This window comes from Thalassophryne amazonica, chromosome 6 (genome assembly GCF_902500255.1).
Source record: "Thalassophryne amazonica chromosome 6, fThaAma1.1, whole genome shotgun sequence".
Taxonomy (NCBI): Eukaryota; Metazoa; Chordata; class Actinopteri; order Batrachoidiformes; family Batrachoididae; genus Thalassophryne; species Thalassophryne amazonica.
The window spans coordinates 88,160,199-88,184,626 of record NC_047108.1 but is presented as its reverse complement, the minus strand read 5'-3'; the positions used below and the strand labels follow the sequence as shown (position 1 = coordinate 88,184,626).

Here is a 24,428-nt window from a genome sequence, read left to right as displayed (position 1 = left end):
CAATTTACTTCCTGGAAATATTAAAAACATGTTCTTTAATAGAGTAGGGGATTATAATCTGAGGGGGGAGTTTAACTTAAAACATCCATGGGCACGTACATCATTAAAAGATTTTTGTATTTCTGTTTGTGGAGTGAGGATGTGGAACAGATTGAAGGTGGAGCTCAAGCAATGTCCAAGCATGAACCAGTTTAAGCAGCGGTATAGGTACATGGTTTTTTCTAGGTATAAGGAGGAGGAAGGGTGTTGAGGGTTAGGGTGTTTTGTTGATCATTGTTTAGTTGTGTGCACTTTGTTTTTCTATCTTGTAAATATGTAGTATAAAATCACATGCATTGCATATGTATGTAGGCATGTGTATATATGTATGTATCTACACTAGAGATGTTTATGATGTTTATGATGACTTGAGTTTGTGTTGTGTTAAATGTGTTTGTAGCATGGCCCAAGCAGAGGGTCACCCCTTCGAGTCTGGTCTGCTTGAGGTTTCTTCCTCAATACATCAGAGGGAGGTTTTCCTTACCACTGTCACCTGTGTGCTTGTTCTGGGGGTTGGTAATGAGTATATATGTATGTTTGTATGTATATAACGGGTGGGTGTTTATAAGCTTTGCTTCTGCTCACCCCCTTTTGGTCACACATGTCACTGTGGAATTGTCTTGTGTATCAGTTTTTTGTTACTGTTGAGTTTGTGTGCCAAATAAATTCATTCATTCATTCATTCATTCATCCATCCATTCATTCATACCACCCTCCCCATGCGGCTGAGAGGGAGATTTTATATATATATATATATATATATATATATATATATATATATATATATATATATAAAACCTTTCTGGAATTCATTCTTCTTTTTCTTAATTTACATTATAACATTTCAGCTGCAACGGGAGCAAATGTAGTTATTTGAAAAAAAATTTCGACATCTAAATAGAGAAGATTTTGAGTAAGTGGATCCCAGCATGTATTGATGGATGTTCTTGTATAGTCTAGACTCTGAGGCAGTTTGACACACTGGAACAATAAGGCATACCTTTATTGCTGCTGAACAATGAGGCAAAGACCAATGAGTAGGAGCAGAGATACTGGGGGGACAAGGGGAGGTGATGGTCTAGTGGTTAAGGTGTTGGGCTTGAGTCCAGAAGATCATGGGTTCAAATCCCCACCTGACTGGAAAATCACTAAGGGCCCTTGGGCAAGGCCTTTAATTCCCTATTGCGCCCGGTGTGTAGTGAGCGCCTTGTATGGCAGCACCCTGACATCGAATGTGATGAATGTGAGGTATAATTGTAAATTGACGCAGTCCATTTACTGTGGAGCAGAGATACTGCGAGATAACCTTTAAAAGCGCCTGTTGAGGCCGTAGTCTAAACCTGTTTGAAGTAGTATTGGACGTGACAGCACACTGAATACAACGAATTACGCTATTACATGGTCAATTCAGTTCTCAGTGATAGTCACCACTGTGAAAGAGTGACTGAAGGACTTCACCGAGACAGACTGCATAATTAACAGGTGCACGTCATCATCCATGTTGTTTTGAATGATACTCTCTGAGTTCAGAGAATTAAAGCACTAATCTATACTACACCTCTTTTCAGCCATCATGGACACAACAAAAAGTGAAAAATTCTTTACTGTTTCCTTTGCAGAGTAATGTTTTTCGAGGAAGTTCAGGTTAACTTGTGCTAGCTATGATGGAGATGTACCTCTAATATGAAGTCTCCTTCAATGGCATGCCTCTGTGACGGTACATGTGCAGTTTTTCAGTGTTAAATCACAAATGACCTCAAAGTGCAATACATGAGTCTCGAACAAGCACAATGAGGACAATGGTAAGAAAAAAACATCCTCAGCTGTTTTTTGATTATGTGAAGAAGCCTCAAGCAGAACAGACTAAATGGAGTAACCATCTGCAATGACCATACTAACAAGAGAGAACAGGTAAAGAGTGCAGAATAAGAGGGCTTCTTAAAGAAAAATTAACAGGTCTGTGAGAGCCAGAATTCTTGCTGGTTGGTAGGTGTTCAAATACTTATTTGCAGCAGTAACATACAAATAAATTATTAAAAAATCATACATTATGATTTCTGGATTTTTATTTTTTATTTTTTTTAGATTATGTCTCTCACATTGGACATGCACCTAAGATGAAAATTTCAGACCCCTCCATGATTTCTAAGTGGGAGAACTTGCAAAACCGCAGGGTGTTCAAATATTTATTTTCCTCACTGTATGTTCCGTATTTTAGTTTTATTGTGAAAAAGTCAGAAAATTGTCAAAAATAGCTGTTTTCAATTTGGCATGAAAAATGGGCTTTTTCTATTGTTTTGCAATAAGTTGGAAAAATACACTTATTTGCCAGGAACAAAAAATCGTGTTACACAGTGAATGTGTAAAATTATATTTTTATGAATGATTTTTCTAATGGAAGCCTGGCTGCTCCTCTCAGACTTTGATGCTTATTTGATTTCTTTCTTTTATTTTATGATAAATTGGGCAGCAGCGCCTACAGGACCGTCCGTCACTACCTTTCGATTACGCACGACTTGGTGACATCAATGGGGAGATGAGGGAGCCTGAAAAACGAGTCCAGCCTCGGTGTGACGCCAGTAACAAGAAGTATAAAAGGTGAGGGAGAAAGTTTTCTGCTCATACCTCTAGACTTTACGGGTCACTAACCGTTGCGAGAGGCTGAAAGCAACCACACGTCTAGCGGTGCGCGTAACTGTGCCAAATTCGGATACTTCACAGGTAAGCATGGCACACAGACTTTGCGCATTTACATGTTTGGAGAATTTGAAATATTTCCGAGAAAGTTAAAATTGATTCAAAGATAGTTTTGCTTGTGCGTAATCCACTTTGATATTTTTAACACTTGAACAAAATGAACTTAAAACAGAGATAATTTTTCATAGTTTTCTCTGAAAACTAAAGCTGTGCGCAGCGCAGTCGAATTAAATGCGTGCTGCGTCCTATTCATGTTCATGTCCACTCTTCCCACGTCGCCCCATGTTTCCAGTTAATCATTATCTTTCTTCAATAGTCGACCAACTACGTTATCATGAAGTCGGCATGCCTGTTCCTCTTGGCTTTTCTCGCGATCTGCAACCTGACAGTATCCAGAGGACAGAGCGTCCCTGCTGATGATGAGACGGACCGAAGGACCATAGATGACATCATACTCCAAAGAGCAGAAAGTCTCCTGCTACGGTCCATTATCAGAAAGATGCAGGAAGAAGACGGCATAAATGGTGCGTAAAATTAGCTGAGAGGTGCTTAAGTGTACGTTAAACTTTTAAAGTGTTTTTGTAACCCTCTATATAATCACAATGTCTATAATTTGACTTCAAGACTAAAACTTCTTTACGTGAAGCGACAATTAGATGTTGGAGAGCCTTTTGCGCTTTATATTTACTTTCAGATTTGCTTTGAATAACAAAACTGTGTTTAACAAATCAAATCTGCGATTTAAAAGGATGAATGTAATTTGAATAACCGACGGCACAGCTCTGTGCGTAATTTACGCATGCTTGGACAAAATGAGCAAACGCATTCTTGTAGTTTTCCTTCCATGTTATTTGGAGTTGTACACTAATCTAAGCAGTCTTCCTCTTTTTCTTCAGAGGGATTTTCTACTCAGTCAGAGTGGGTGACGAAAAGACAGCACCCCGGGAAAAGATACGGCGAGGATTTTGATAAGCGACAGCATCCGGGACGCAGAGAAGAGGGTGAGGATAAACAGCTGGATGTTGAGAGGAGGCAACACCCGGGCAAACGCGAGGATGAAATGCACACCTTCGTGGAGTTCCAAAAAAGGCAGCACCCGGGAAAGCGCTCCAGGGTGGGAAACCTTTCTGAAAACCCCATCACTTTTCTCAGCGAAGTTACTAAACGGCAACATCCAGGGAAGCGCTACCTGATATTGCACAGCAAGCGCCAGCATCCAGGAAAGCGCCACATGGAGGATGAGGATGGTGAGTGGGACTGGGACGCCGATGTGGACGGAGATGAAGACCTGCAAGATTTGGAAAAGCGCCAGCACCCCGGAAAACGGTTTTGGGATAACCAGAGTCCAGATTTAAGCTCAGACAGACCTTGTGATGTGTTGGACTTAAGGAGTTGCAGCAAGAGCGGTCTGCAGTTGCTCGAGCTTTTAGACAACGCTGCCAGTAATCGTGCTGAGGAGAAAAGGCAGCACCCCGGTAAAAGGTTCGCACCCGTGGAAGATTTGGTGGAAGGAGATCAAGATTAGGTCTGGTGTGCGTGTACTGCGGTCATGTTAAAAAAAAAATAAGATAGATGTGTAAATTAGGTAAAATCCACGAATGATTAAACGAAAATTAAGAAAAAAAATCTTTTGTGCCACAGTTTTTCCTTTGTTGCATTACATCAGAAAACATTTCTGCTGTTGGTTTCTTTTGAGAGCTTGTGCGTAATTGTCCTCCAAACTGAAACATATGTAGTATACGCAAATATATGACAGTAAAAAGTATGATCATCATCACCATTATTATTATTATTAATACTGAGGATAAATGTTTGACTGTCTTTAGTGATGTTTCCTCTGTGAGGCAACATGCTTGTCAGTACATGGATGAAATGTTGAGAACGAAAGTGGCGACATCTACATTTAACCACTTTTAGTTATGCGTGGGTTTTTATTTCATTTGATTTTATTATTTTCTACTTCTACAAAATATAATGAATACTACAGCATATAAAGTGTGTCACTCATAATTTATCATTGTGTTTATTACATTAATATAAGTTAATAAATGCTAAAACTCGAAGGAAATGTTTTTTTTTTTTTTCTGTATAATAACAATGCAACATTAGCTCATGGTTTGCCGCACACCAAAACTCTATTAAACTGTGTATTCAACCTAAGCATGTGTAATTTTTGTGTATTCAAAGAAAGCGGGTATTATGCAGACCTCCATCCTGAATGAGTCAGCAGTATGTGCCAGTTTATGCAGTCCAAGAAGCTATCCACAGGCCTGATCAATATGTCAATTATTTATTAAGATGCATGTGCATTAACTTTTCTATTTCAGCTCATGGGGAACACATGGAGAGAAGGTAACAGGCAAAATAATGCAATTAACTGCTATATATTTTTCACAGATTTTAATCAGATGACTAGAAGCAAGAAATGTATGTGAAAGTGCACATATAAATCTTGGTCTGACTGTAGCCGCTCATTCCCATGTGTTTATTCTGTTTCAGCACCAGAGGGCGGTAATCAGCTGGAATGTTTTGAAACATTTGTTGACCTAGTGAGGCCCCATTCATCATAGCATGTGATATATCCCTTTTGATGCAGATTCTGGAACAGCAGTCCAAAATTCAGATGTTGCATAGGTTTACAAATGTTTCGGAATAGTGTTTCAAGTTTTCCATCACTAATTTGCATTGCAGATGAAAAACTCTAGCACAATCCCCAGCCAGACATTCTATCTATTATTTAATTCCTGTTTCACATTCCAGTTCTGTTGTATGTTTGATATTTTCCTATGAAGTGGGCATCATGTATGTCCTGGTAGTTACTAGTTTAATGCATTAGCTGATGTGAAGCTGGTGCCAGGGGGCGTTCCTGCTGATGAGTACACAACATGATCAACATTCTGTAGGTTACAGACAAATTACATGCAAGTTCAACCAGCCCCCACTTGCTTGAAGTCAGCACAGGAGATTCAGTAGAGATGCACGTTGTGATTTGGTGCAAGTTTTACACAGGGTGCCCTTCCTGATGCAACTCCAGTTGTATACTTGTAGTTAATGTAGGTTTACTGGGCTGCACAACGTATTTAATAGCAGTTGTTTGCATTCTGAGGAAGCCAGAAATCAAAATAGTAGCAGATAAGCAACGGATTTAAAAAAGTAGATTATAATAGTAAAACAAGAAAAAAGAGGCTACATTTCAGGCCAGAATTGAAGCGTGTGGCGCTGTCTGTCATGGAAGGCTGACACAAGCCCCTTCAAAGATACAGTTTGCTCATAATGGGAGTGTTTTGATTCAGACAATCACACAACTATGGGTCTTGGAGGATATATAACATCAAACCTCAACCATATTTAATCTCAACTGTAGATTTAAAAAAAACCTTTGTACAGTATACCTTTTTTAAAAAGAGAGAGAGAGAGAGATGTATACAGTCACAAACAGCCAATGAATCCTGAAAAATTAGGGATGATATGTGGCAAACTTTATGGCTATATGCAACAGAATTAAGAAACAGCAGACACAGTGACCTCTAGTGGCACTATTAAAAATATGCAGACTGTAAACCAACAAATTGTCGCTTTCAAATGTCCTTCTTTTCTTGCCGTAGTCCCTGAATGCTAATCACATGACTAGGCGGGGCTGCTCCTCCTGTCGACCTGTCACAGTGAAGCACAAGTGTCACCGAAACACGTACTTTGGGAGACATTTGTAAGTACGAGTGTGGTGTCGTTTGTGTTTTATCCCATCGTGTTCTATGCGTTTTTGTAGTTTAAACAGAACTGCAGAAAAGGACAGCTGAAGAAAGAAGCTCGTTGCTAGCATTGCTAGTTAGCGTGCTAACTGCTGGGAGATACTCGTTCGCACTCAATGAAATAAACATATATTGACTGTGGTTTTGGGATTTGAACTCCTAGTTAATGTAGGTTTACCGGGCTGCACAACGTATTTAACAGCAGTTGTTTGCATTCTGAGGAAGCCAGGAATCAAAATAGTAGCAGATAAACAACGGATTAAAAAAAGTAGATTATAATAGTAAAACAAGAAAAAAGAGGCTACATTCCAGCCTAGAATTGAAGTACAATCTTAATTTTCTTAAGCAAATAATTTATTTATGTGAACCTTTGAAGAATTTTTGAGTGAGAAATTTGTGAAATAAAAAAATAATTAACTGGCAGCACAATGGCTTAGTGGTTAGCACTATTGCCTCACAGCAAGAAGGTCATGGGATCGTTTCCCACCTGGGTCCTTTCTGTGTGGAGTTTGCATGTTTTCCCCATGTTTGCATGAATTGTCTCCAAGTGCTCCGGCTTCCTTCCATATCCAAAGACATGCACATTAGCATTGTAAACTTGAAGTTGACCATAGGTGTGTGTGAATGTGTTTGTTTGTCTATAGGTGGGCATGGAGCTACGTCACATCCAGTTTACAATGTGACCGCAACAAATGGGATTCATTCTTAGCGGTTTGTTTTCAGTGGCTCTGCTAGCTGAAGAGGCAGGAAGTTCTGGGCTGCGTGCGCAGTAAATACACAGTTGTCCATGGGGGTCTGTATGTGGTCCTGTAATAGACTGGTGTCCTGTCCAGGGTGTACCCTGCTTCTCTATGACTGCTGAGACAGACTGCAGTAGAGTCCCTTGATTGAGGAGAGTAGCGTCAACTTAGAACATGGCACCATTTTGGTTCCAACTGTGCTGAACTACTGAATGAAACTTTTATGTTTTCAACATTTGTAAAAATTATTTAACCACGTACAACAGCATGTACAGGTACGATCAAAATAAATATAAAAATAGTTAAGCTGTCAAATTTACATAAAGGTACAATTTCTGATGATTTATTTAATTAATTTAAAGCCTGATTTACTCTACTGCAGCTCTGTAACCGTGTCATGCAATGAAGTGAGTGACAGTTTTAAAGTTCTTTGTTGCTGGATTATGTGTTATTATGGATTAATTTGACCCTTAACAAGCTTGTCTTTCTACAATCATCACCTCCAGTTCAAAGGTAAAATGTACAATTTCCTCTTTTACTGACTTCATGTTGTAAATGTGCAGACTTTTCTGATCCATTTTTAATCAGCGTGCGCACTGCAAAAACTATTAAAATATGATGGCAGATGAAGCAGTGAAAGCATTAAAGTGTCAAATCACAGCCTTTTATGTCTGATTTAACAGGTGCATGTCCTGGCTGCGGGTCAGAGTCTGAGCACAGTGTGAAAAAAATAAACGGTCGTTTTTTTAAATCAGGGAAATGACTCCGGTCCCACTTTCCTCAAATCGGAGAGTGTCAGAGTGGTGAACTTTAATTTGTGCCTCTGTTTTTTTGCACGTCCAGACTGCTTGCGATTTTTAATGGAAAAACATTGCGATTGGACGGGACATTTTATCTGATGTGAGTGAAAATCCATTAAACAAAATCTGTTATATACAGTGTTTATTACATGGAAAACAATACAAAAACATTGGGAGTTTTTTTTCCCGTTGACTGCGATTATCCTGTTTATACGATGACGGTTTCCTTGAGTTTTACTGTACATGGGAGGGAACAATAAATTTATCTCTCAAACTTTTACGATGAAGTCGCTTCCATCCCACATAGCTGACTTTATTTTCCCAAATTTTAATTCTGGATCTGAATGGAATCTGTACATCTTGAAGCCCTTGTGTCTATTTTTGCATCCAAATGCACAGCAACCTGTCATTTTCAGCGAATAAATAAATAAAATACCTGGATTTACATGCAGACAGATTAACAGCAAACACTATTTTGAACCCAAGATGGCACCATGAGTCATGTGACCAGTTTTTGTTTTTTTTTCTTCGACTCATCATGTCGTTACTCTCTCAATCAAAGGACTCTCGGCTCCAGCCCCCGTGACTCTTAATTGGATTGAGTGGGTATAGAAAATGGAGGGATATAACTTTAACTTTTTTAGCTCCTGCTTCTCTTTAATATCTTTTAAATGCACCAGCCAGAAAACATATCAGCGTTCATGAATTCGAACATGTTGGTATGTTACTAGTGGAGTTGCGTGTTCACCAACTGAAATTAAACCAAATGCACAACATCTTTCATGGAAATGCTCCATCATATTTGGCCTGTCCTTTTGAGCGAACACGTAATCTCCACTCAATCGGTACCAAGATCCAGTACCATGTCCTACCAACTACCCAATGTTAAGTCTCATGGAAAATCTTTGTTTAATTATACAAGTGTTTTGATATGGAATCAGTTACCTAGTCATGTACAGAGTCAAAGGAGCAGGTCTCTTTTTAAACGCCTAGTCAGACAATTTTTATTTGATAACCTCAGAGCTGAGGAATCAAGTTCTTTTATATATTATTAATTTTTTTTTTTGTGTACTATTTAGGTACTTTTTTATCTTTTATTTCACCCAGTCATAAATTCATATCTTCTCTTTACGTTGATAAAAAACATTTTTTGTACCCATGTTGATCATGTACTGTATCTGTTTTTTTTTTGTTTTGTTTTTTTTATAAGGACCACAATGGAAATAAGCACTTGCGCTTTTTTGTGTAATCCTTTTATTTTAATGTTACTTGTATACAATATTTGTTAATTGTTATACAGTGTACATTTTAATAATAAATAAATCAATCAATGTACAGACACAATATGATGTACATAAGTGTGGCGTGCAGGTGCCTCTGGGATAGGAGTATGACACCCAGTATACACATCGGGGTGTGATTCCATGTGTGTGTGTTACTGGCGACTTGATCTCTGTCATACTAGTCAACCCAAATACACTCAACAAAAATATAAATGCAACACCTTTGGTTTTGCTCCCATTTTGTATGAGATGAACTCAAAGATCTAAAACTTTTTCCACATACACAATATCACCAATTCCCTCAAATATTGTTCACAAACCAGTCAAAATCTGTGATAGTGAGCACTTCTCCTTTGCTGAGATAATCCATCCCACCTCACAGGTGTGCCATATGCTGGTGTCTAATCAGCATCTTGATATGGCACACCTGTGAGGTGGGATGGATATCTCAGCAAAGGAGAAGTGCTCACTATCACAGATTTTGACTGGTTTGTGAACAATATTTGAGGGAATTGGTGATATTGTGTATGTGGAAAAAGTTTTAGATCTTTGAGTTCATCTCATACAAAATGGGAGCAAAACCAAAAGTGTTGCGTTTATATTTTTGTTGAGTGTATAAATGAGTATAGTAGAGAAGCTTGAATCTTTGACTGGACTGGGTTGCTTGACGCGAGGACGTTTCGCTTCAAATCGCAGAAGCTTCCTCCTGAAGCGAAACGTCCTTGCGTCAAACAACCCAGTCCAGTCGAAGATTCAAGCTTCTCTACTATGGAAACCACCTGGACAACTGAGAGCCTACACAGAAACATTGCGACCAACTGTGGGCATGAGGCCCTGCCACTGGTACGTAAGCTGGAAAAGACTGCTAAAAAAATAAGACAGAAGTCAGACCACCAGAGCAAGAATTTTAGCTGAGGAAGCTTCTGCGATTTGAAGCGAAACGTCCTCGCATCAAACAACCCAGTCCATTCGAAGATTCAAGCTTCTCTACTATGGAAACCACCTGGACAACTGAGAGCCTACACAGAAATATAAATGAGTATCTGCCTTAGCTAGGCAAGTAATGTCATGAACCTTGTGTGGTAATAACCGTGCTATAATTGGCATGCAATTATTACTATGCTTGACTCCGCATGAGAATCAAAGGTTTGAGGCCACAAATGCCCCATTCCCCTTGTGCATATGTTGCGTCATCAGAAAAGGCATCCGATATAAACAACATACTGAATCAACATGGTGGTGAACCCTAAGCATGAAAAAAAAAATCAGGAGCAGCCAAATAGAATTCGTTTTGTAGAGCTCGTGGCTCTGTGGGATAGTAGTTGGACTGCAGTATATAGACTGGAGTTCAATTTCAGGTCTGTGCTGCAGGACACCTGTATGTCATTGGCCAGCACACATCAACTACACATCATGCCAGTCTACCCAGTTGTAAATGGTTACTGGCCTTGTCAAAGGAAGTAACCTGTGATAGATCGGCGTCCTGTCCAGTGGCAGACTGCTGCTTCAAGTCATGATTCCTGCATACTGTATAAGCACAGGTACCAGTGGGACTCAGGGCCTATGTAGGACTTATTCCTTCTATTCATTCATTTAAGCAGCATAATGTGATATTTATTTGTATCTGCATGTGTGTTGTAATCTGAAAAATGTGCTACAATCTGTAAAAACAGGGATTTGGAATGTAGTTTCATATCCTGCTCAGTGACTCAGTGTGTCTGTCGCAAATCACAAGAAGCTTTTTTCCTCTGCCACAATAAGTGCTGACTGAGTTTAATTTGATAGATGTCATACATTTATTCATTGCACATATTAATGTGTAATTAGGTTGGTGTAAATAAACACGAGTGCTTGGTAGCTACATCCCAAAGAGTGAACGTGCTCAATTCTGGGTTTTTTTTCCCCTAATTATGTTTTGTTTTTTTGGTCAACATCTGCATCTTTGCACTGTTTTCAGCAGCAATGGAGCTAATATGGAATGAGTTGCGCAACCTATGGCATGTGGACTGAAGCACGGTCCTCCCACATTGTATCTCTTCATCCACCTCACAGCCTGTTGCCATCATGGCCTCCAGCTATCCACCCTCTTTTGAAGGAGCAAGTGAAGTCAAGGAGGGATTTCTTTGTCCTCTGTGCCTGAAGGACCTGCAGTCATTCTACCAGCTCCAAGACCACTATGAAGAGGAGCATTCTGGGGATGACAGTCATGTTAGGGGACAGCTCAAAAGTGAGTTTTGTGCATTGACCAAATCAGGCCACACTCATTTTACACTTTTACTCCGGCATATTATGTTATACTTTTGCTCTTATGAAATAAGATGGCATGCAAATACATATTGAGTATCCTTTACTCAGAGGTTTGATTGACAGTTTACTGTGATCTTTCATTGAAATGCTGTAATATGTCACCGATCAGATTATATTGTGGTTTGGAGAATATATAGTTTAAACATTACCAAGTAGAATGCTGTTCTTTTGACTGCCGTTTGGTTAGATAACCTTTCTGATATGAAAATGGAAAGGATGGAGATCATGAATAATCAAGGTGGATAGGTTAGAGGTGTGCAGGATACAAAATAAGATAAATTTGACCCTTCCTTTAAAGTACATTTTGACATACAAATGTTACACAGTACCCTCCAAAAGTATTGGAACATTTTAGCTACACTTTACCAGAAGGTACATCTGAGATGCAAGCCTAGAATTGGTGAAAGAAAATCCTCCTCTATGCCACTTCATCATGAAGCTGCATAACTGGTGATACAAAATGCAAAACATGCACTATGCACAATTTATCCAGTGACAGCCAGAGAAGCCTACAGATTTACCATAGAGTGCCGTACTGTTTGTATTTCTTCATGAGTGATGTAAATTAAGTCCAAGACATATTCAGTGACTTGGAAATGTTCGTCTATCCATCCCCTGACTTGTCTGAAGAAAACTAGCAATAAAACTGCTTATTTACAGGTATTATACCAAAGCATTTCATTATTTATGCAGCCCATCACCTTGGCTTTTATATTTTAAATTAGTTTATATCAAGTTGTAGAGATTTGGTTTCACTTTGAGTTTAAAGATGATAATTTGAGAAACTCTAATTTTTTTTTTTTTTTTTTTTGTATTTTAAATGGCATAAATAAATTAAAATGTGAAATACCAAATGTTCCAATACTTTTGGAGGGCACTCTATTCATCAACAATATGAATTAAAATACAATTCGTGTTTTATTGCTTTATCCTATAAATTAAAGACCATATGTTTAGCAGTTTGAATATGCTGTGCTCAGGAGCCAAAAAATTCATTCATGACCAGACTTAAGATTTCAGTTTTGTTTTTTTGTTGTTGGTTTTTTTTTTTTTTTTTTTTTTTTTTTTTTTTTTAATAAGATGAGGAAATACAGGTGATGGATTGAGGTAGTCCTGCAGGAAAAGTAATAAGAACAATAGGAAACAGGATGCGTGACATAAACAAGTGACCAGAGGAAGGTGTTGTTAGGATGAAGCAAAAATGTGCTGCTGTTTCTCAAAGAGAGAATTGAAATAGGAACAGGATGAAAAGGGGAGACAGAGGTCGAAATAGTACGTGCATGTGCTAGTTTGTGCACGTATTATTCGAGCGGTGCACGTAATTTTATACTGCACTAGCACTGGTGCAAGTAACTTTATCCAAGTTTTATCAACTATAAGCACCACTAGAATGAACCAATAAAAGAATAAATAAGGAAAACAGTTTCCAATGTGTTGTCTTCGTCTTCCCTGCGTTTTATGACTCTCACACATGGAGCGAGTTGCTGTGCTGTATCTGTTGTGGAAAGCTGACAAATGTCGCCAGTAGTGCTGTCCCTGGGTTCACAACATCCTCATGAGACGTTCCCAATTTGGGGAGTTTCATTTATTTGCTGCAGCAGCTGCACCAAGCTCCTGCAGCTGCAGGAGCTCCAGTTTGAGGACCTTCTGTCCCGTTCGCGCGCACATGTAAACTATGGAGCCCTGGAAATGTCATTGCAAAATGTTTTCTATGTGGAGAGAATGTGCGCACGTTTTATTATATTGTGCACATGTTTTATTAGAAATGGATGTGGTCAGGGTATATCATCATGGTTTGGGCGCACAAGGACATATAGAGAACTCTGGCTACCCAACATGGCATCATCTGTAGTTTAAGCACATTAAAAAGGATGCTGAGGGCGAAGCGTCTCCCCATCGTGAGGATGACAGTTTAGGTCATATCATTTTGAACAAAAGGAAAATGTGCGGCTATTAGCACATATTTCATCTTACTTCTACTACATCTCATTCCTATCTCAGAATCACATTCCATTTCGAGCCAGGATACGTTCTCTCCCAGGAGACGAAATACATTTTTTAACCTACTCGCACTGGTGCAAGTAACAAAAAAATTACTTGCACCAAAAAAAAAGTTACTTGTACAACCAAAAGTCAGTCTTATTTCAACATTAAAACTCCTCCTCTGATCTTCCTCTCTGGGGAGAGTTTGAGGGGAGAGCAGCAGCAGCGGCAGACAGTTTTTTTTTTTTGTTTTTTGTTTTTTCACGTACGCGCACGAACGTACGGAACCCAGGAGAGGTCACTTAAAGTCATATTTTTTTTCTGGCCATGATAATTTGTGCGCACGTTTTCCTTTAATTGAGCCCTCGAATTATAATAAAACGTGCTCTCAAATTAATAAAACGTGCGCACGATTTCCTGGCCATGATAATTCAAGCCATGATAATTCATGCGCACATTTTAATTTTAAATATTGTGCACAATTTATATATGCTGCATCACCTCAGTGTGTATGGGGTATTTTTGGCTATAAACTTTTAATATCTGTTCCTATGACACCGAATGACCTGCTACTTGCTTATAAGGGGTATGCATCCTTTGAGCTACTTTGTACAGTAATAGTAGTAGGAAAGCACATCAGTTAATTCGATGATGGTTTTTGGACGTTTGAGGTTTTTTTTTTTTTTTTCTCAGAACATTTTTAAAATTTCTGAGCCAAACTTGGTGAAATCCAGTCTACTTCAGGAACACAGTGTAAATAACATTACTAATACATATAATATAACAGCTCCTGTGTATGGGTTGATGTATTTTTTCTGCATTTACTCTTTTGTGCACAGATTTGGTTCAGAAGGCAAAAAAAGCCAAAGATAAGCTCTTGGGGAAGGATGGAGATGATAGACCGGATGCTGGAAACTATGAATCCTTTTACTATGGTGGAGTGGATCCATACATGTGGGAACCTCAGGAGCTGGGTGAGAATCCGTTCCAAATTTTTCAGTCTGTCGGATTTGTTTACCTCACACATAATCAATTCCTCTTATCAATGTTGGCATGTTATTCTGTCAGTTATGCCTTGCAAAAATGTATGTGTCACGATGTCACATGATATCTAGCATCATGATATCAAAATCAGCATTGAGGAACAAGGAAAACAGCTGCATTGACATTGAAGACGTGTAGGCATGCATTTTTTTCCCCACAGAGGAAATTAATCAGGAATCAATAAAGTATTGTATCGATAAGCAGAATCAATATGGCATTGAAATGAATTAAAAAAAAAATCAATTCCCATCTCAATGGAAAGATGGTTTATAAACTGATTTAAACTGAATTTCACTCTTGTGTTTTGTATTTACTGCCTTGCAGAAGGGGATCTTTAAGCAGTAGCAACATGCTCACCTCTGAGGATACTGTTTTGTTTTTTTCCCTTGTAGGGGCAACCAAAAGTCACCTGGACTTCTTTAAAAAACACAGAGCAGCCAGGATAGATCACTATGTCATTGAGGTCAATAAGCTCATCATCAGACTGGAAAAGGTGGGGTTCCAACAACAAGCCACAACTGATTTAAAGTGGAATATATGTACATATATGTAGTAATTTCACAGGTTCACTGGTGCAATCTCATTACCGTGCAACCTGTCCTTTCAGTTGACATCTTTTGACAGAATCAGTGCAGATACGGCTAAAATCAGAGGTCTGTTCTTTTTTGGGGCAAAATGAATACTTTATTCCACTGTTAGTGAAAATTGTTAATTTAATATTGTATGTTTTAATCCACTTTATAGCTGTTGAGAAGTCTGTTGTGTCCTGGGTGAATGACTCAGACGTCCCTTTTTGTCCTGACTGCGGAAACAAGTTCAACATTCGGAATAGACGGCATCACTGCCGTCTCTGTGGATCCATCATGTGCAGAAAGTGCATGGAATTTATCCCTTTACCTTTGGCTCGTATGTATGAGTAAAAATAATTTTGAGTGAACATTGTTGCACGTCCAGTTGAGGCATGATTGTTCTTTATTTCTGTCCCACTGTTGTGTTTTTTTGCCTTTGTCACAGAAAAGCTGATTAATGGAATACGAGAGGCCCTCTGTGCACCCGGGAGCCCGGGTCATTCACATTCTCCCCCACCAGGAGGTGGCAGCACAGGAATGGGCTCCCGCAGAGGCAGCATCAGCAGCCTGAGCAGCGTGACATCACTGCTGGAGGAAAAGGACGATGAGAAAATTCGCTGTTGTCACCACTGTATGGACAAACTGCTGAAGAGGCAGCAGAAGCTGGAAGAAAAAGACCACGTGCCTGATATAGTGAAGCTTTATGAGGTTGGTTGAAATGAAAGACTTGCTCTGTTGTTCACAGCGGTAACATGGTTAATTCTGTAATTCCAAATAAAGCTGTTTTGTGTTTACTCGGGTTGTATCTATTCTGTGTTTCTGTTGGGGTTTCCTGGTGTTACTTGCTCATAATGTCTTCCTGTCAGAGGCTGAGGATGTGCATCAAGAAGGTGGATGAAAAGGCTCCAGAATATACCCGGATGGCTGAGTCTCTCAAGTAAGCCTCATTATAAACTAGAAATAATCCAATAAATATAATTTATGTGAGGGATTATCTTTGAGAGTCTTCATATCCCTATAATGGCTGAATATTTTCGTAGTGCTGGAGAGACCACATACAATCTGGACACTGCTGGTGGACTGAGACTGGAAGTAATGAAATACTACGAACTCATTGATGCCCTAAGGTATTTGTTACTATTTACCTGACTACACGTTGCACCAGAGTATTAGTCACATCTGTTCAAAAATGAATCTTGAAAAGATTTTTGAAAATGTAGTGGTACTGCTTCATGCAACAAGAAGCAAAATTAATTTAATAGGCACATTATTTGTTTAATGCAAACACAGAGTCAGTGAGCGGAAGCTAAGAGGCTAATTAATGTTGTTTAACCCTCTGGGGCCGACACCGTCGTATACGACGGCTGAGACAAAGCTTTGCTAAATTATAAATAACTTTTTAATGATATGAGATAGAAACTTACTTTTTTTTTTTTTTTGCTGAAAAGTTAACTCTGAGGACTTTCGAGCCACCGTACACCATCTTTGTACTCCTCATCGAAGCTGTGTGATGACGTGCGCAATGTGAGTGTCCAATCGGAATTGGTTCATCGTCACATAGTTTTCCAAAATCCAATCTTAGAGCAGATATACCTCACGTGATAAACCAAAGATCGTTTTTAGTAGTGATGTGTTACTAGTTGGCCCATTTGAATAGCCATCTGGATGTTGGCTCCAATGAGCCCTGCGCCATTACGCACAGCGATCAGTGAAAGTGAGCAGACAGAGGGCCTCTCACACAATCTCATGTGCTCAAACACAGTGTGTGTGAGTTTCAAAGATGCTTCACTCCTCATTACCTGTGAATGTTATTGAATAAGCCTGTGGCAAGCTCTCTCACTCCGGTGTAAAGCACCGTTTACCATATCAATGGAGCGAGGGGGAGGAGCCGCTCCTCAGAGTGTAAGGAGCCAAAGTGGGCGAAAGTGTAAAAGCTGCTTTCAGAGCAGGACAGAACACTCCAAAACACAGAAGTATAAGTTTGTAATGTGACCTTTGTGTAATAGCAGACAGAAATTGCTTTGGGATGAAGACAAACAAAACGCATAGACCATTTTGTATATATTGTTCCAATGTGCATTTGTGTTTATTGTTTGAACCTTTTTGTTGTACAGTCTTTCACACAAGAGCCCAAATTACCTTTATAAAGTGTCAAAACAGTTGTTTTGAGTCATACTTTGCTGTGTTTTGAATAAATGTGTGGAAAATTATTTTCCCGCTTTACTTTTTCCTTTCTTTTTTCTGATTGTAAACCAAAACACAACTATAGCATATATATTCTGAAAGTACAGGTTGTCCTGAAAAAAAAGAGACATAAAACTCAATTGTGGGATGCAGGGAGAGCTGTTAACAGCAATAATAAAACATTTATGCCAGGCGAGTGAACTGTACAAAAAATGCCCTCGGACCCCAGAGGGTTAATGAAGCACAAAGAACTCAAGTAAACTGCTCCTTGTCGCAAATGAACAGACTATCATAGGTGAGGTAAATATGCTATGTAATAAAATGCTTGAAAACTCTGCAAACTATTTATAATACAGGCACTGCTTTAGGAAGGAGAAACTAATGGGCTAATTAATGTTGTTGTAGGAGACGCAAAGAACTTGAGGAAAATGTTTTTGTCCATTGTAATTAATTGTTTGAAAACATTTGCCCAAAGATAGGTGCACCAAGCATATATTCTTCATATTCATGAAGACTTGAGGCTGTAATTGCTGCCAAAGGTGCATCAACAAAGTATTGAGCAAAGGGTGTGAATATTTATGTGGGTGGTTCTTAGACTACGGGCACTTATTATGTCCTTTGATCATATTGTATGAAAAACAGAAAAAAGGGGAAATTTCACACTTTTATAGTTATCTTTACAATGAAAGTGTTTTAAGAAATTTGTTCTAGTAGTCTATGATGACTCACCTTTTTTCAGCATCATTATATGCAAATATTGCTGTTTTGTGCTTGTCCCACACCCAGACTTTTGATCTTCAATGATAAAAATGAATGGTAAAGAAACGTTTTTTCTAATATTTTAAAATATCTCTGAATAAAATATCAGTAAAATAATCAAAACATAATTGGGGTATTCAGTGTCATACAACTGTTGTGATTTTTTTTAAACAAAATGTAATTGTCCCACACTATTGCCGTAATTTCCACCACAACACTGTAATTTCCCTTTAAACAATTTGTATGAAAGATTGTTTGGGTAGTTTCTATGGAGATAAACAGTGACATCAGAGCACATGTATATAGCGCCAAATCACAACAAACAGTTGCCCCAAGACGCTTTATATTGTAAGGCAATGGTGTGGTGGAAGTTACATTTACAAGGCCAATAGTGCCCGTAGTTAAAGAATCACCCATGTACGTGTGATTTCTTAGTTTTTTATTTTTAATAAATTTGCAAACATTTCAAAAAAACTTTTTTCATGTTGTCATTATGGGGCATTGTGAGGAGAATTTAGAGACAAAAATGAATTTACTCCATTTTGGAATAAGGAATATAATAAAATGTGGAAAAAGTGAAGGCATATAACAAGGCATATAATAAAATGTGGAAAAAGTGAAGCTCTGTGAATAATTTCTGGATGCACTGTATAGACAAACACATTTACACCCGCACGCACACCTATGGTAAACTTAATGTTTCCAGTTCTCCTAACATGCATGTCTTTGGCTGTGGGAGGATGCTCCATATAGAATTTGTTTTATAATATGGCATCTCTCTAGTAAAAAAGAAACAACAACAAAAAACAAAGACTTGTAGTCCAGAAAATACTGTAAACTTCAACTGGAAATTGTTACTCTTTTCCAGCAACATGGCACAATTTGATGCACAAGGACCTTCCATTGTCAAATGGAAAGCTTTAAAAATTAAATTTAAAGACATTTTAAATTTCAAGTGGGCATTTTGTGCTTTGTTTTCAGTAAGAAGATTTTGACACTAGGAATGAAAGATGATCCTCCACCACATCCTAAGACCCTCCAGCTCCAGAAGATGATCCGTTATTCAGCCACACTCTTTGTACAGGTTTGATTTATCAGCCCTCATCTTTTATTTTCCTCTCATTTGACTGTACCCGAGTCTGAATTCACCGTGCTTTTTACACTGCATGTATCAGGAGAAGCTTTTAGGTCTGATGTCTTTACCCACAAATGAGAAATATGAAGAGTTGAAAGAAAAGCGGAAACAGGAACAAGAGAAGAGACTTCAACAGGAGAGACTGGTGAGAATGCCAAAAATTTTTGGTTCTTTTTTCATCAGACAAACCTTGTACAACAGATATACTTACAACAGGTAACTCAGGAGGCTCTGAAGAGGAGACAGGAATTGGAGAGAAACCGTCCAGCTGCCAGAGCCAACGGAGAGCTTCCACAGGCCCCTAGAGCTCCACGCATGACCAAAGCTGGCAGCTGGTTACCTTCATCAGGCTCAGTCAACAGGCGCGGTGAGCTGGATGACCCCTTGCTGCAGCAGATTGAAAACATTCAGTCATTCCTTCATCAGGCACGGGAGGCCCAGCGGACAGATGAAGTAGCAATGCTAGAGGAAAACCTGCGGCAGCTACAGGATGAGTACGACCAGCAGCAGACCAGCTTGGCCATGGCACTGTCTCGGAAGCTCGCTGAGGAAGAGAGCTTGCAACAGGAGGAGCTCAGTCGCCTGGAGGCCTGGGAAAGGGAGGAGAAAGAGCACAGGGGCCCCAAATTTGCCTCCATACAGCCTTCTGTCACTTGGGAGATGTCTCTCAATATCAGCACAGCAGGGGATTTTCAGAAGGATGAGGACCAAGCAGCAGATGACCTCACTCCAACAGCTGACAGCAGCCCAACACTTTTGAGGGCTTTCTCCACTCTTCCCAACCAGGAGGAGTCGCCTCCTAGATTGAGGAGTTTAGGGGGGCATGTCACCCCACCTGGTGAAGAAGGGCAGAACAACACATCACTTAACCCGTTTGATGATGAGGACTCTACTCCAGTTGAGGAGGATCCATCCAATCCCTTTTTTGAGGACATTCAGAGGGAGCAAAAAGAAGTGATGCACAGAAAGAAAGAATACAACCCCTTCGAAGATGATGGAGATGGTGAAGAGGATGAACAAGCTGGGACTGTACTTGTCAACCCATTTGAGGAGGAGGATGGCAATGCAACCAACCCTTTCGTGGAATCTTCTGTAAATTCTGCTGGAGTCTCAACCAACCCGTTTGACGGGGATGACGATGATGGTCTGCCCGATGTGGACGTAATAGAGGAGGAACTCTTGCTACAGCAGATAGACAACATTAGAGCCTACATCTTTGATGCCAAGCACAGCGGCCGTCTGGATGAGGTGGAGCTACTGACGGAGAACCTAAGAGAGCTGCAACACACCTTACGTGAACAGAAGAAAAAGAAACACTAACAACTTCCCCTCATACACCCTTTTGATCACCTGAAACACACTTTTGAGTCATAAACCAATGGTTGTGGTTTGGGTAAAATATTACCAAATACGTATTTGATCTCAGTACTCAAGAGGGGCTTCCTTTGCGTACCAAGCAGTATGGATCCAGCCATCATTTCCTAAACTACTTAACCTGTTCATGGTAGTCAGGGTCCCAGCATGTATTGGGTGAGAGGCTGGTTACACATTTTATGGCAACAGTTACTGTATCAGTAAATATATGTTTTTATTTTCTTTTGTTTAATGGGACAGTCGGATCGTTTGAGGAAACGGGGACACACTATTTCTCTGCTTGCAGCTGATCTAAACAAAATTTAATCATGTCTGATCCTGGAAAGGGGAGACATGAGTCAATCGATGCACTTTTCAAAATCAATGGTCACAGGAAAACCTTAGAACTATATCTGGACAAACAGAATTATACTTTTGCCATTATGGGTTGTTAAATTAATTTTTTAAATACTAATCGATGTTATCTGTCGAGTGCCTCTTTGATCTGATGGATGAGTAAGAGCAGCAGATTTAATACGCATAATCCACACACACGGAGAGTTGTGGTAGTGATGAGCTGCCGTCCTGATACAAATGAAGGCTTTTAACCTAATGCCACTACTTCCCACAGGTATGTGTAAAACACTATAACCATGATTAATCACATAGAGCTGGGCTGCAAATACTTATTTTGCATTGTTTAACCTGTTGATTACTATTATTTGTGAAGATCTGTCAAATATTTTTAAAAAATGTTGACTACATTTGTGGGAACTCAGAATTACCTTATCCAGTCAAAACCAGCCTGTCTCAACATTTACAGTTGTAAACTGTGTGGTATTTGTTTGAAACCCCTCTTAAAACACTTTATCTCTGTCCATATGTGGTGTTAGGGTCGGCGCAAGTGCCGTGACATCCACCATGTAGCAGAAGTGCTGTGGTCTGCTGGCAGTCCAAAGAGATCAATGGTCCATCCATTTATCCTGAAAGTAGTCACATGTTATGTGCGCAGTCCCTCTGCCTTGTCTGGTCAGCATTGAGGCACCTGCATGTGGGATCTCTGTGGGAAAATGTGCCACATGGCTGCAGTGTTGCAGCTCTGTTACAGGAGAGGTTTGCCATTTTTCAACCTAGACTGTGTTCATACATTTTATTTTTTTAGGGGCGTCTTTTCACTTGGGGCACAATTTAATTGATGCATTATTGCTTTAGAACACAGTGCTGGTGTGTGGTGACAGCAAGCGGTTCACTCTTTCTTTTGGTCAAGTCCAGTAACATTAATTAGCCAGCTGTCCCATGGCAGCGATTGCGTAATCTAGTAATGCACCAATTAAATAAATTTGTATCCCGAGTCTAAAGATAACCTACAAAGCATCTAAAAATGCAGCCAAGGTTGAAAAAATGTCTTCTTTAAAATGCATGTAATGCACTTCATACAGCCATTCAAGTAACTGCACATTTAACAGTTACTTGGTTACCTTCAGGTCTCAACCATAAGGTAAAATCAATTTATTCAGTTTATATAGCGCCAAATCACAACAAAGCTGCCTCAAGGCGCTTCACAGAAGTAAGGCCTAACTTTACCAACTGACAGAACACAAACTTGGAGTAAAAAGCATAGCATCAAACCAAACATATTCTAATGATTTTGCACGCATGCACTGTTGTGTAATGATACACCGACTAACGGGTAACGGTCCAAATTGCAGCACACAAATTCACATATACATTCCCAAACCTGTTCACATCCTCACATGCTTCAGTTTTTCTAAACATCGACAAAATCCATCAGTCATAGTATTTTCACCACGTGACCTCAAACCAGCTAAGAAGGTCACACATTATTTTGTAACTGAAGACGTTTTTTTTAAAATGTTTACTGTTAGTCAGTAGTACAGTGACTGGTAAAGGTAAAATCAGAATCACCAGGGCTCAGAAGCCTTGGACCTTCTTCATCTTACTACAGCCAAAGATGGCAGCAGTATGATACAGCACTGTCCCATGAGTACATGACTGCACGCTCTGTCGAGGTTCTTGAACCATGCAGGCAGAGCTCTTGGAGAAGAGAATGCAGAGGTTGAAATGTAGTCCAATTTGAACTTTAAAAGTTATTCAGCTCCATGAACACAAGAAATCTTTAAGAAATCTAGAACAAGTCAAATTTGTGGCAGTTATAGCTATTGAATGGAAAGTTGCATCTCGAGTACTGACCATCTGTGAGGCTACACTGTTTAGATAAAAGCACACACACAAGTGCAGTTCATTTCAAATTTGTGCATCTTTTCTGTCGTAGTTATAATTGAGTTGTTTTACAGGACGCATCATATACTCTTATATGCCACCATGAACATTTTCCAATTCATACTGTGCAATGACCTTACAGGTTGTGATTGTTTACAGAGGTACTCCTGATCCAACAGAGCGCGTGGGTTGCATGTTTCTTTCACGTGTGATGCTTTTTTTTTTTAGTTTTAAATGGAGCTTGTGGCCAAATTTGGTTTTGGTTCATAATAAATATATATATATATATATATAAACATAACTGTTCTTAACTCAGACTCAAACCTTGATCTGTGGTGTGAAAGTAAAATATGTAATCATTGAGAGTTCCATCTATTCCAGTTCTTTTACAGAGTAACATTTGCAAAAGCACAACCTTGCCAACATATTTTTTTTGTTTTTTTGTTGTAGGGTCAAAATAAACTTTTAGCTTTAAGGTTTAGTAATGAGCTTCCCACTGACAGGATTTAATAAATTAACACTATGTTCATGCCAACAAGTATTATTGTTCTTGCTGGTACGCCTGTGCTGTTTTTGTGTTTAACCTGTTAGCAATATACTTAGCATTTGCTTTGATAGCGCTAATTTAACTGATCATGCTAAGGCATACATTTAGCTGAAGCTAAATGTATGTGAACCCTTATTACATGAATTTTACTTTTTTCAGCTCTAAACCCATGAATAATGGACCTAAAGAACTGAAATTATATGCTGTCAACATTGAGGTTCCCAAAAAGGTTTAGCAAGATCAGATGATTAGCCCGATATACATAAATGAACTGAAATTCAAGTCATTTCCATTCAATGTAGTTTATTCACAGTACAGAAAGTATTAATTGGAATAAGAATTAATAAAAATCACATGGAAAAACACATTTTGATGATCTACACTGATTTGACCTGATTGTTGCTTCTACACTATGTGCTAATTTCATTTATTGTCTTAATGTACAAACAGTAACAATGTATATTTTTTATGGTTTACAAACATTTGAGTTTTAAAAAAAAAAAGAAAAAAAAAAGCAGTGGAAGCTAATTGGCCTGCTAATGGTTTAAAGTTAGCTGAAAAGCTAATCTGCCAACCAAAATGTAAGCTTTATTAATAGATGACTTCAGGGCCCCACGGTCCTTTGTATGCGTGAAGTGGTTCCGGTCGCACACCAACATGGCATCACAGGGAGATTTGTTGCTTCCTCAGTTATCAGGAAATTAAGGATCTTCTGGAATGGTAATATCAATAGCATACAATTGGTGCGATTCATCCTGGGATGGGGGGGCAGATGTTTAAATGCCTCCAGTGTCCACATTTCACACTAGTTTGATTCTTTTCCTTGTGCGTGATGCGCGGTGATGCCATTTTCGTTAATTACAACCGGCGAGTCAAACCATAACCACTCCAAGCGCGCAGGGGATGATGGGACCCTGAAAGACTCTACCTGTGAGCCGATCAACTAAACTATCCATGTGCACCCACTACTGCCTGTCAGTCTCTGTGTTCACTACATG

General features: G+C 39.2%; 2 protein-coding genes across 3 annotated transcripts; both read left to right on the top strand.

Moving 5' to 3' along the window:
- The first annotated feature begins 2,611 nt into the window (after positions 1–2,611).
- trh (thyrotropin-releasing hormone) lies at positions 2,612–4,896 on the top strand. Its single transcript, XM_034172728.1, has 3 exons — positions 2,612–2,760; positions 3,053–3,260; positions 3,633–4,896. The coding sequence occupies exons 2-3, from the start codon at positions 3,071–3,073 to the stop codon at positions 4,259–4,261; spliced, it is 819 nt and encodes a 272-aa protein (XP_034028619.1). The 5' UTR covers positions 2,612–2,760; positions 3,053–3,070; the 3' UTR covers positions 4,262–4,896.
- Positions 4,897–6,357: 1,461 nt separating this feature from the next.
- Positions 6,358–23,712, top strand: LOC117512592 (rabenosyn-5). Of its 2 annotated transcripts, XR_004561335.1 has the most exons (13): positions 6,358–6,442; positions 11,269–11,535; positions 14,438–14,572; positions 15,035–15,135; positions 15,250–15,295; positions 15,387–15,548; positions 15,657–15,919; positions 16,078–16,148; positions 16,252–16,338; positions 19,136–19,238; positions 19,330–19,434; positions 19,506–22,140; positions 22,553–23,712. XR_004561335.1 is itself a non-coding variant. In XM_034172726.1 (12 exons), the coding sequence occupies exons 2-12, from the start codon at positions 11,373–11,375 to the stop codon at positions 20,607–20,609; spliced, it is 2,340 nt and encodes a 779-aa protein (XP_034028617.1). In that variant the 5' UTR covers positions 6,358–6,442; positions 11,269–11,372; the 3' UTR covers positions 20,610–23,712. The 2 variants fall into 2 exon arrangements, 1 of the variants encoding a protein (XP_034028617.1); XM_034172726.1 differs by having other exon boundaries at positions 19,506–23,712.
- Positions 23,713–24,428: the final 716 nt, after the last annotated feature.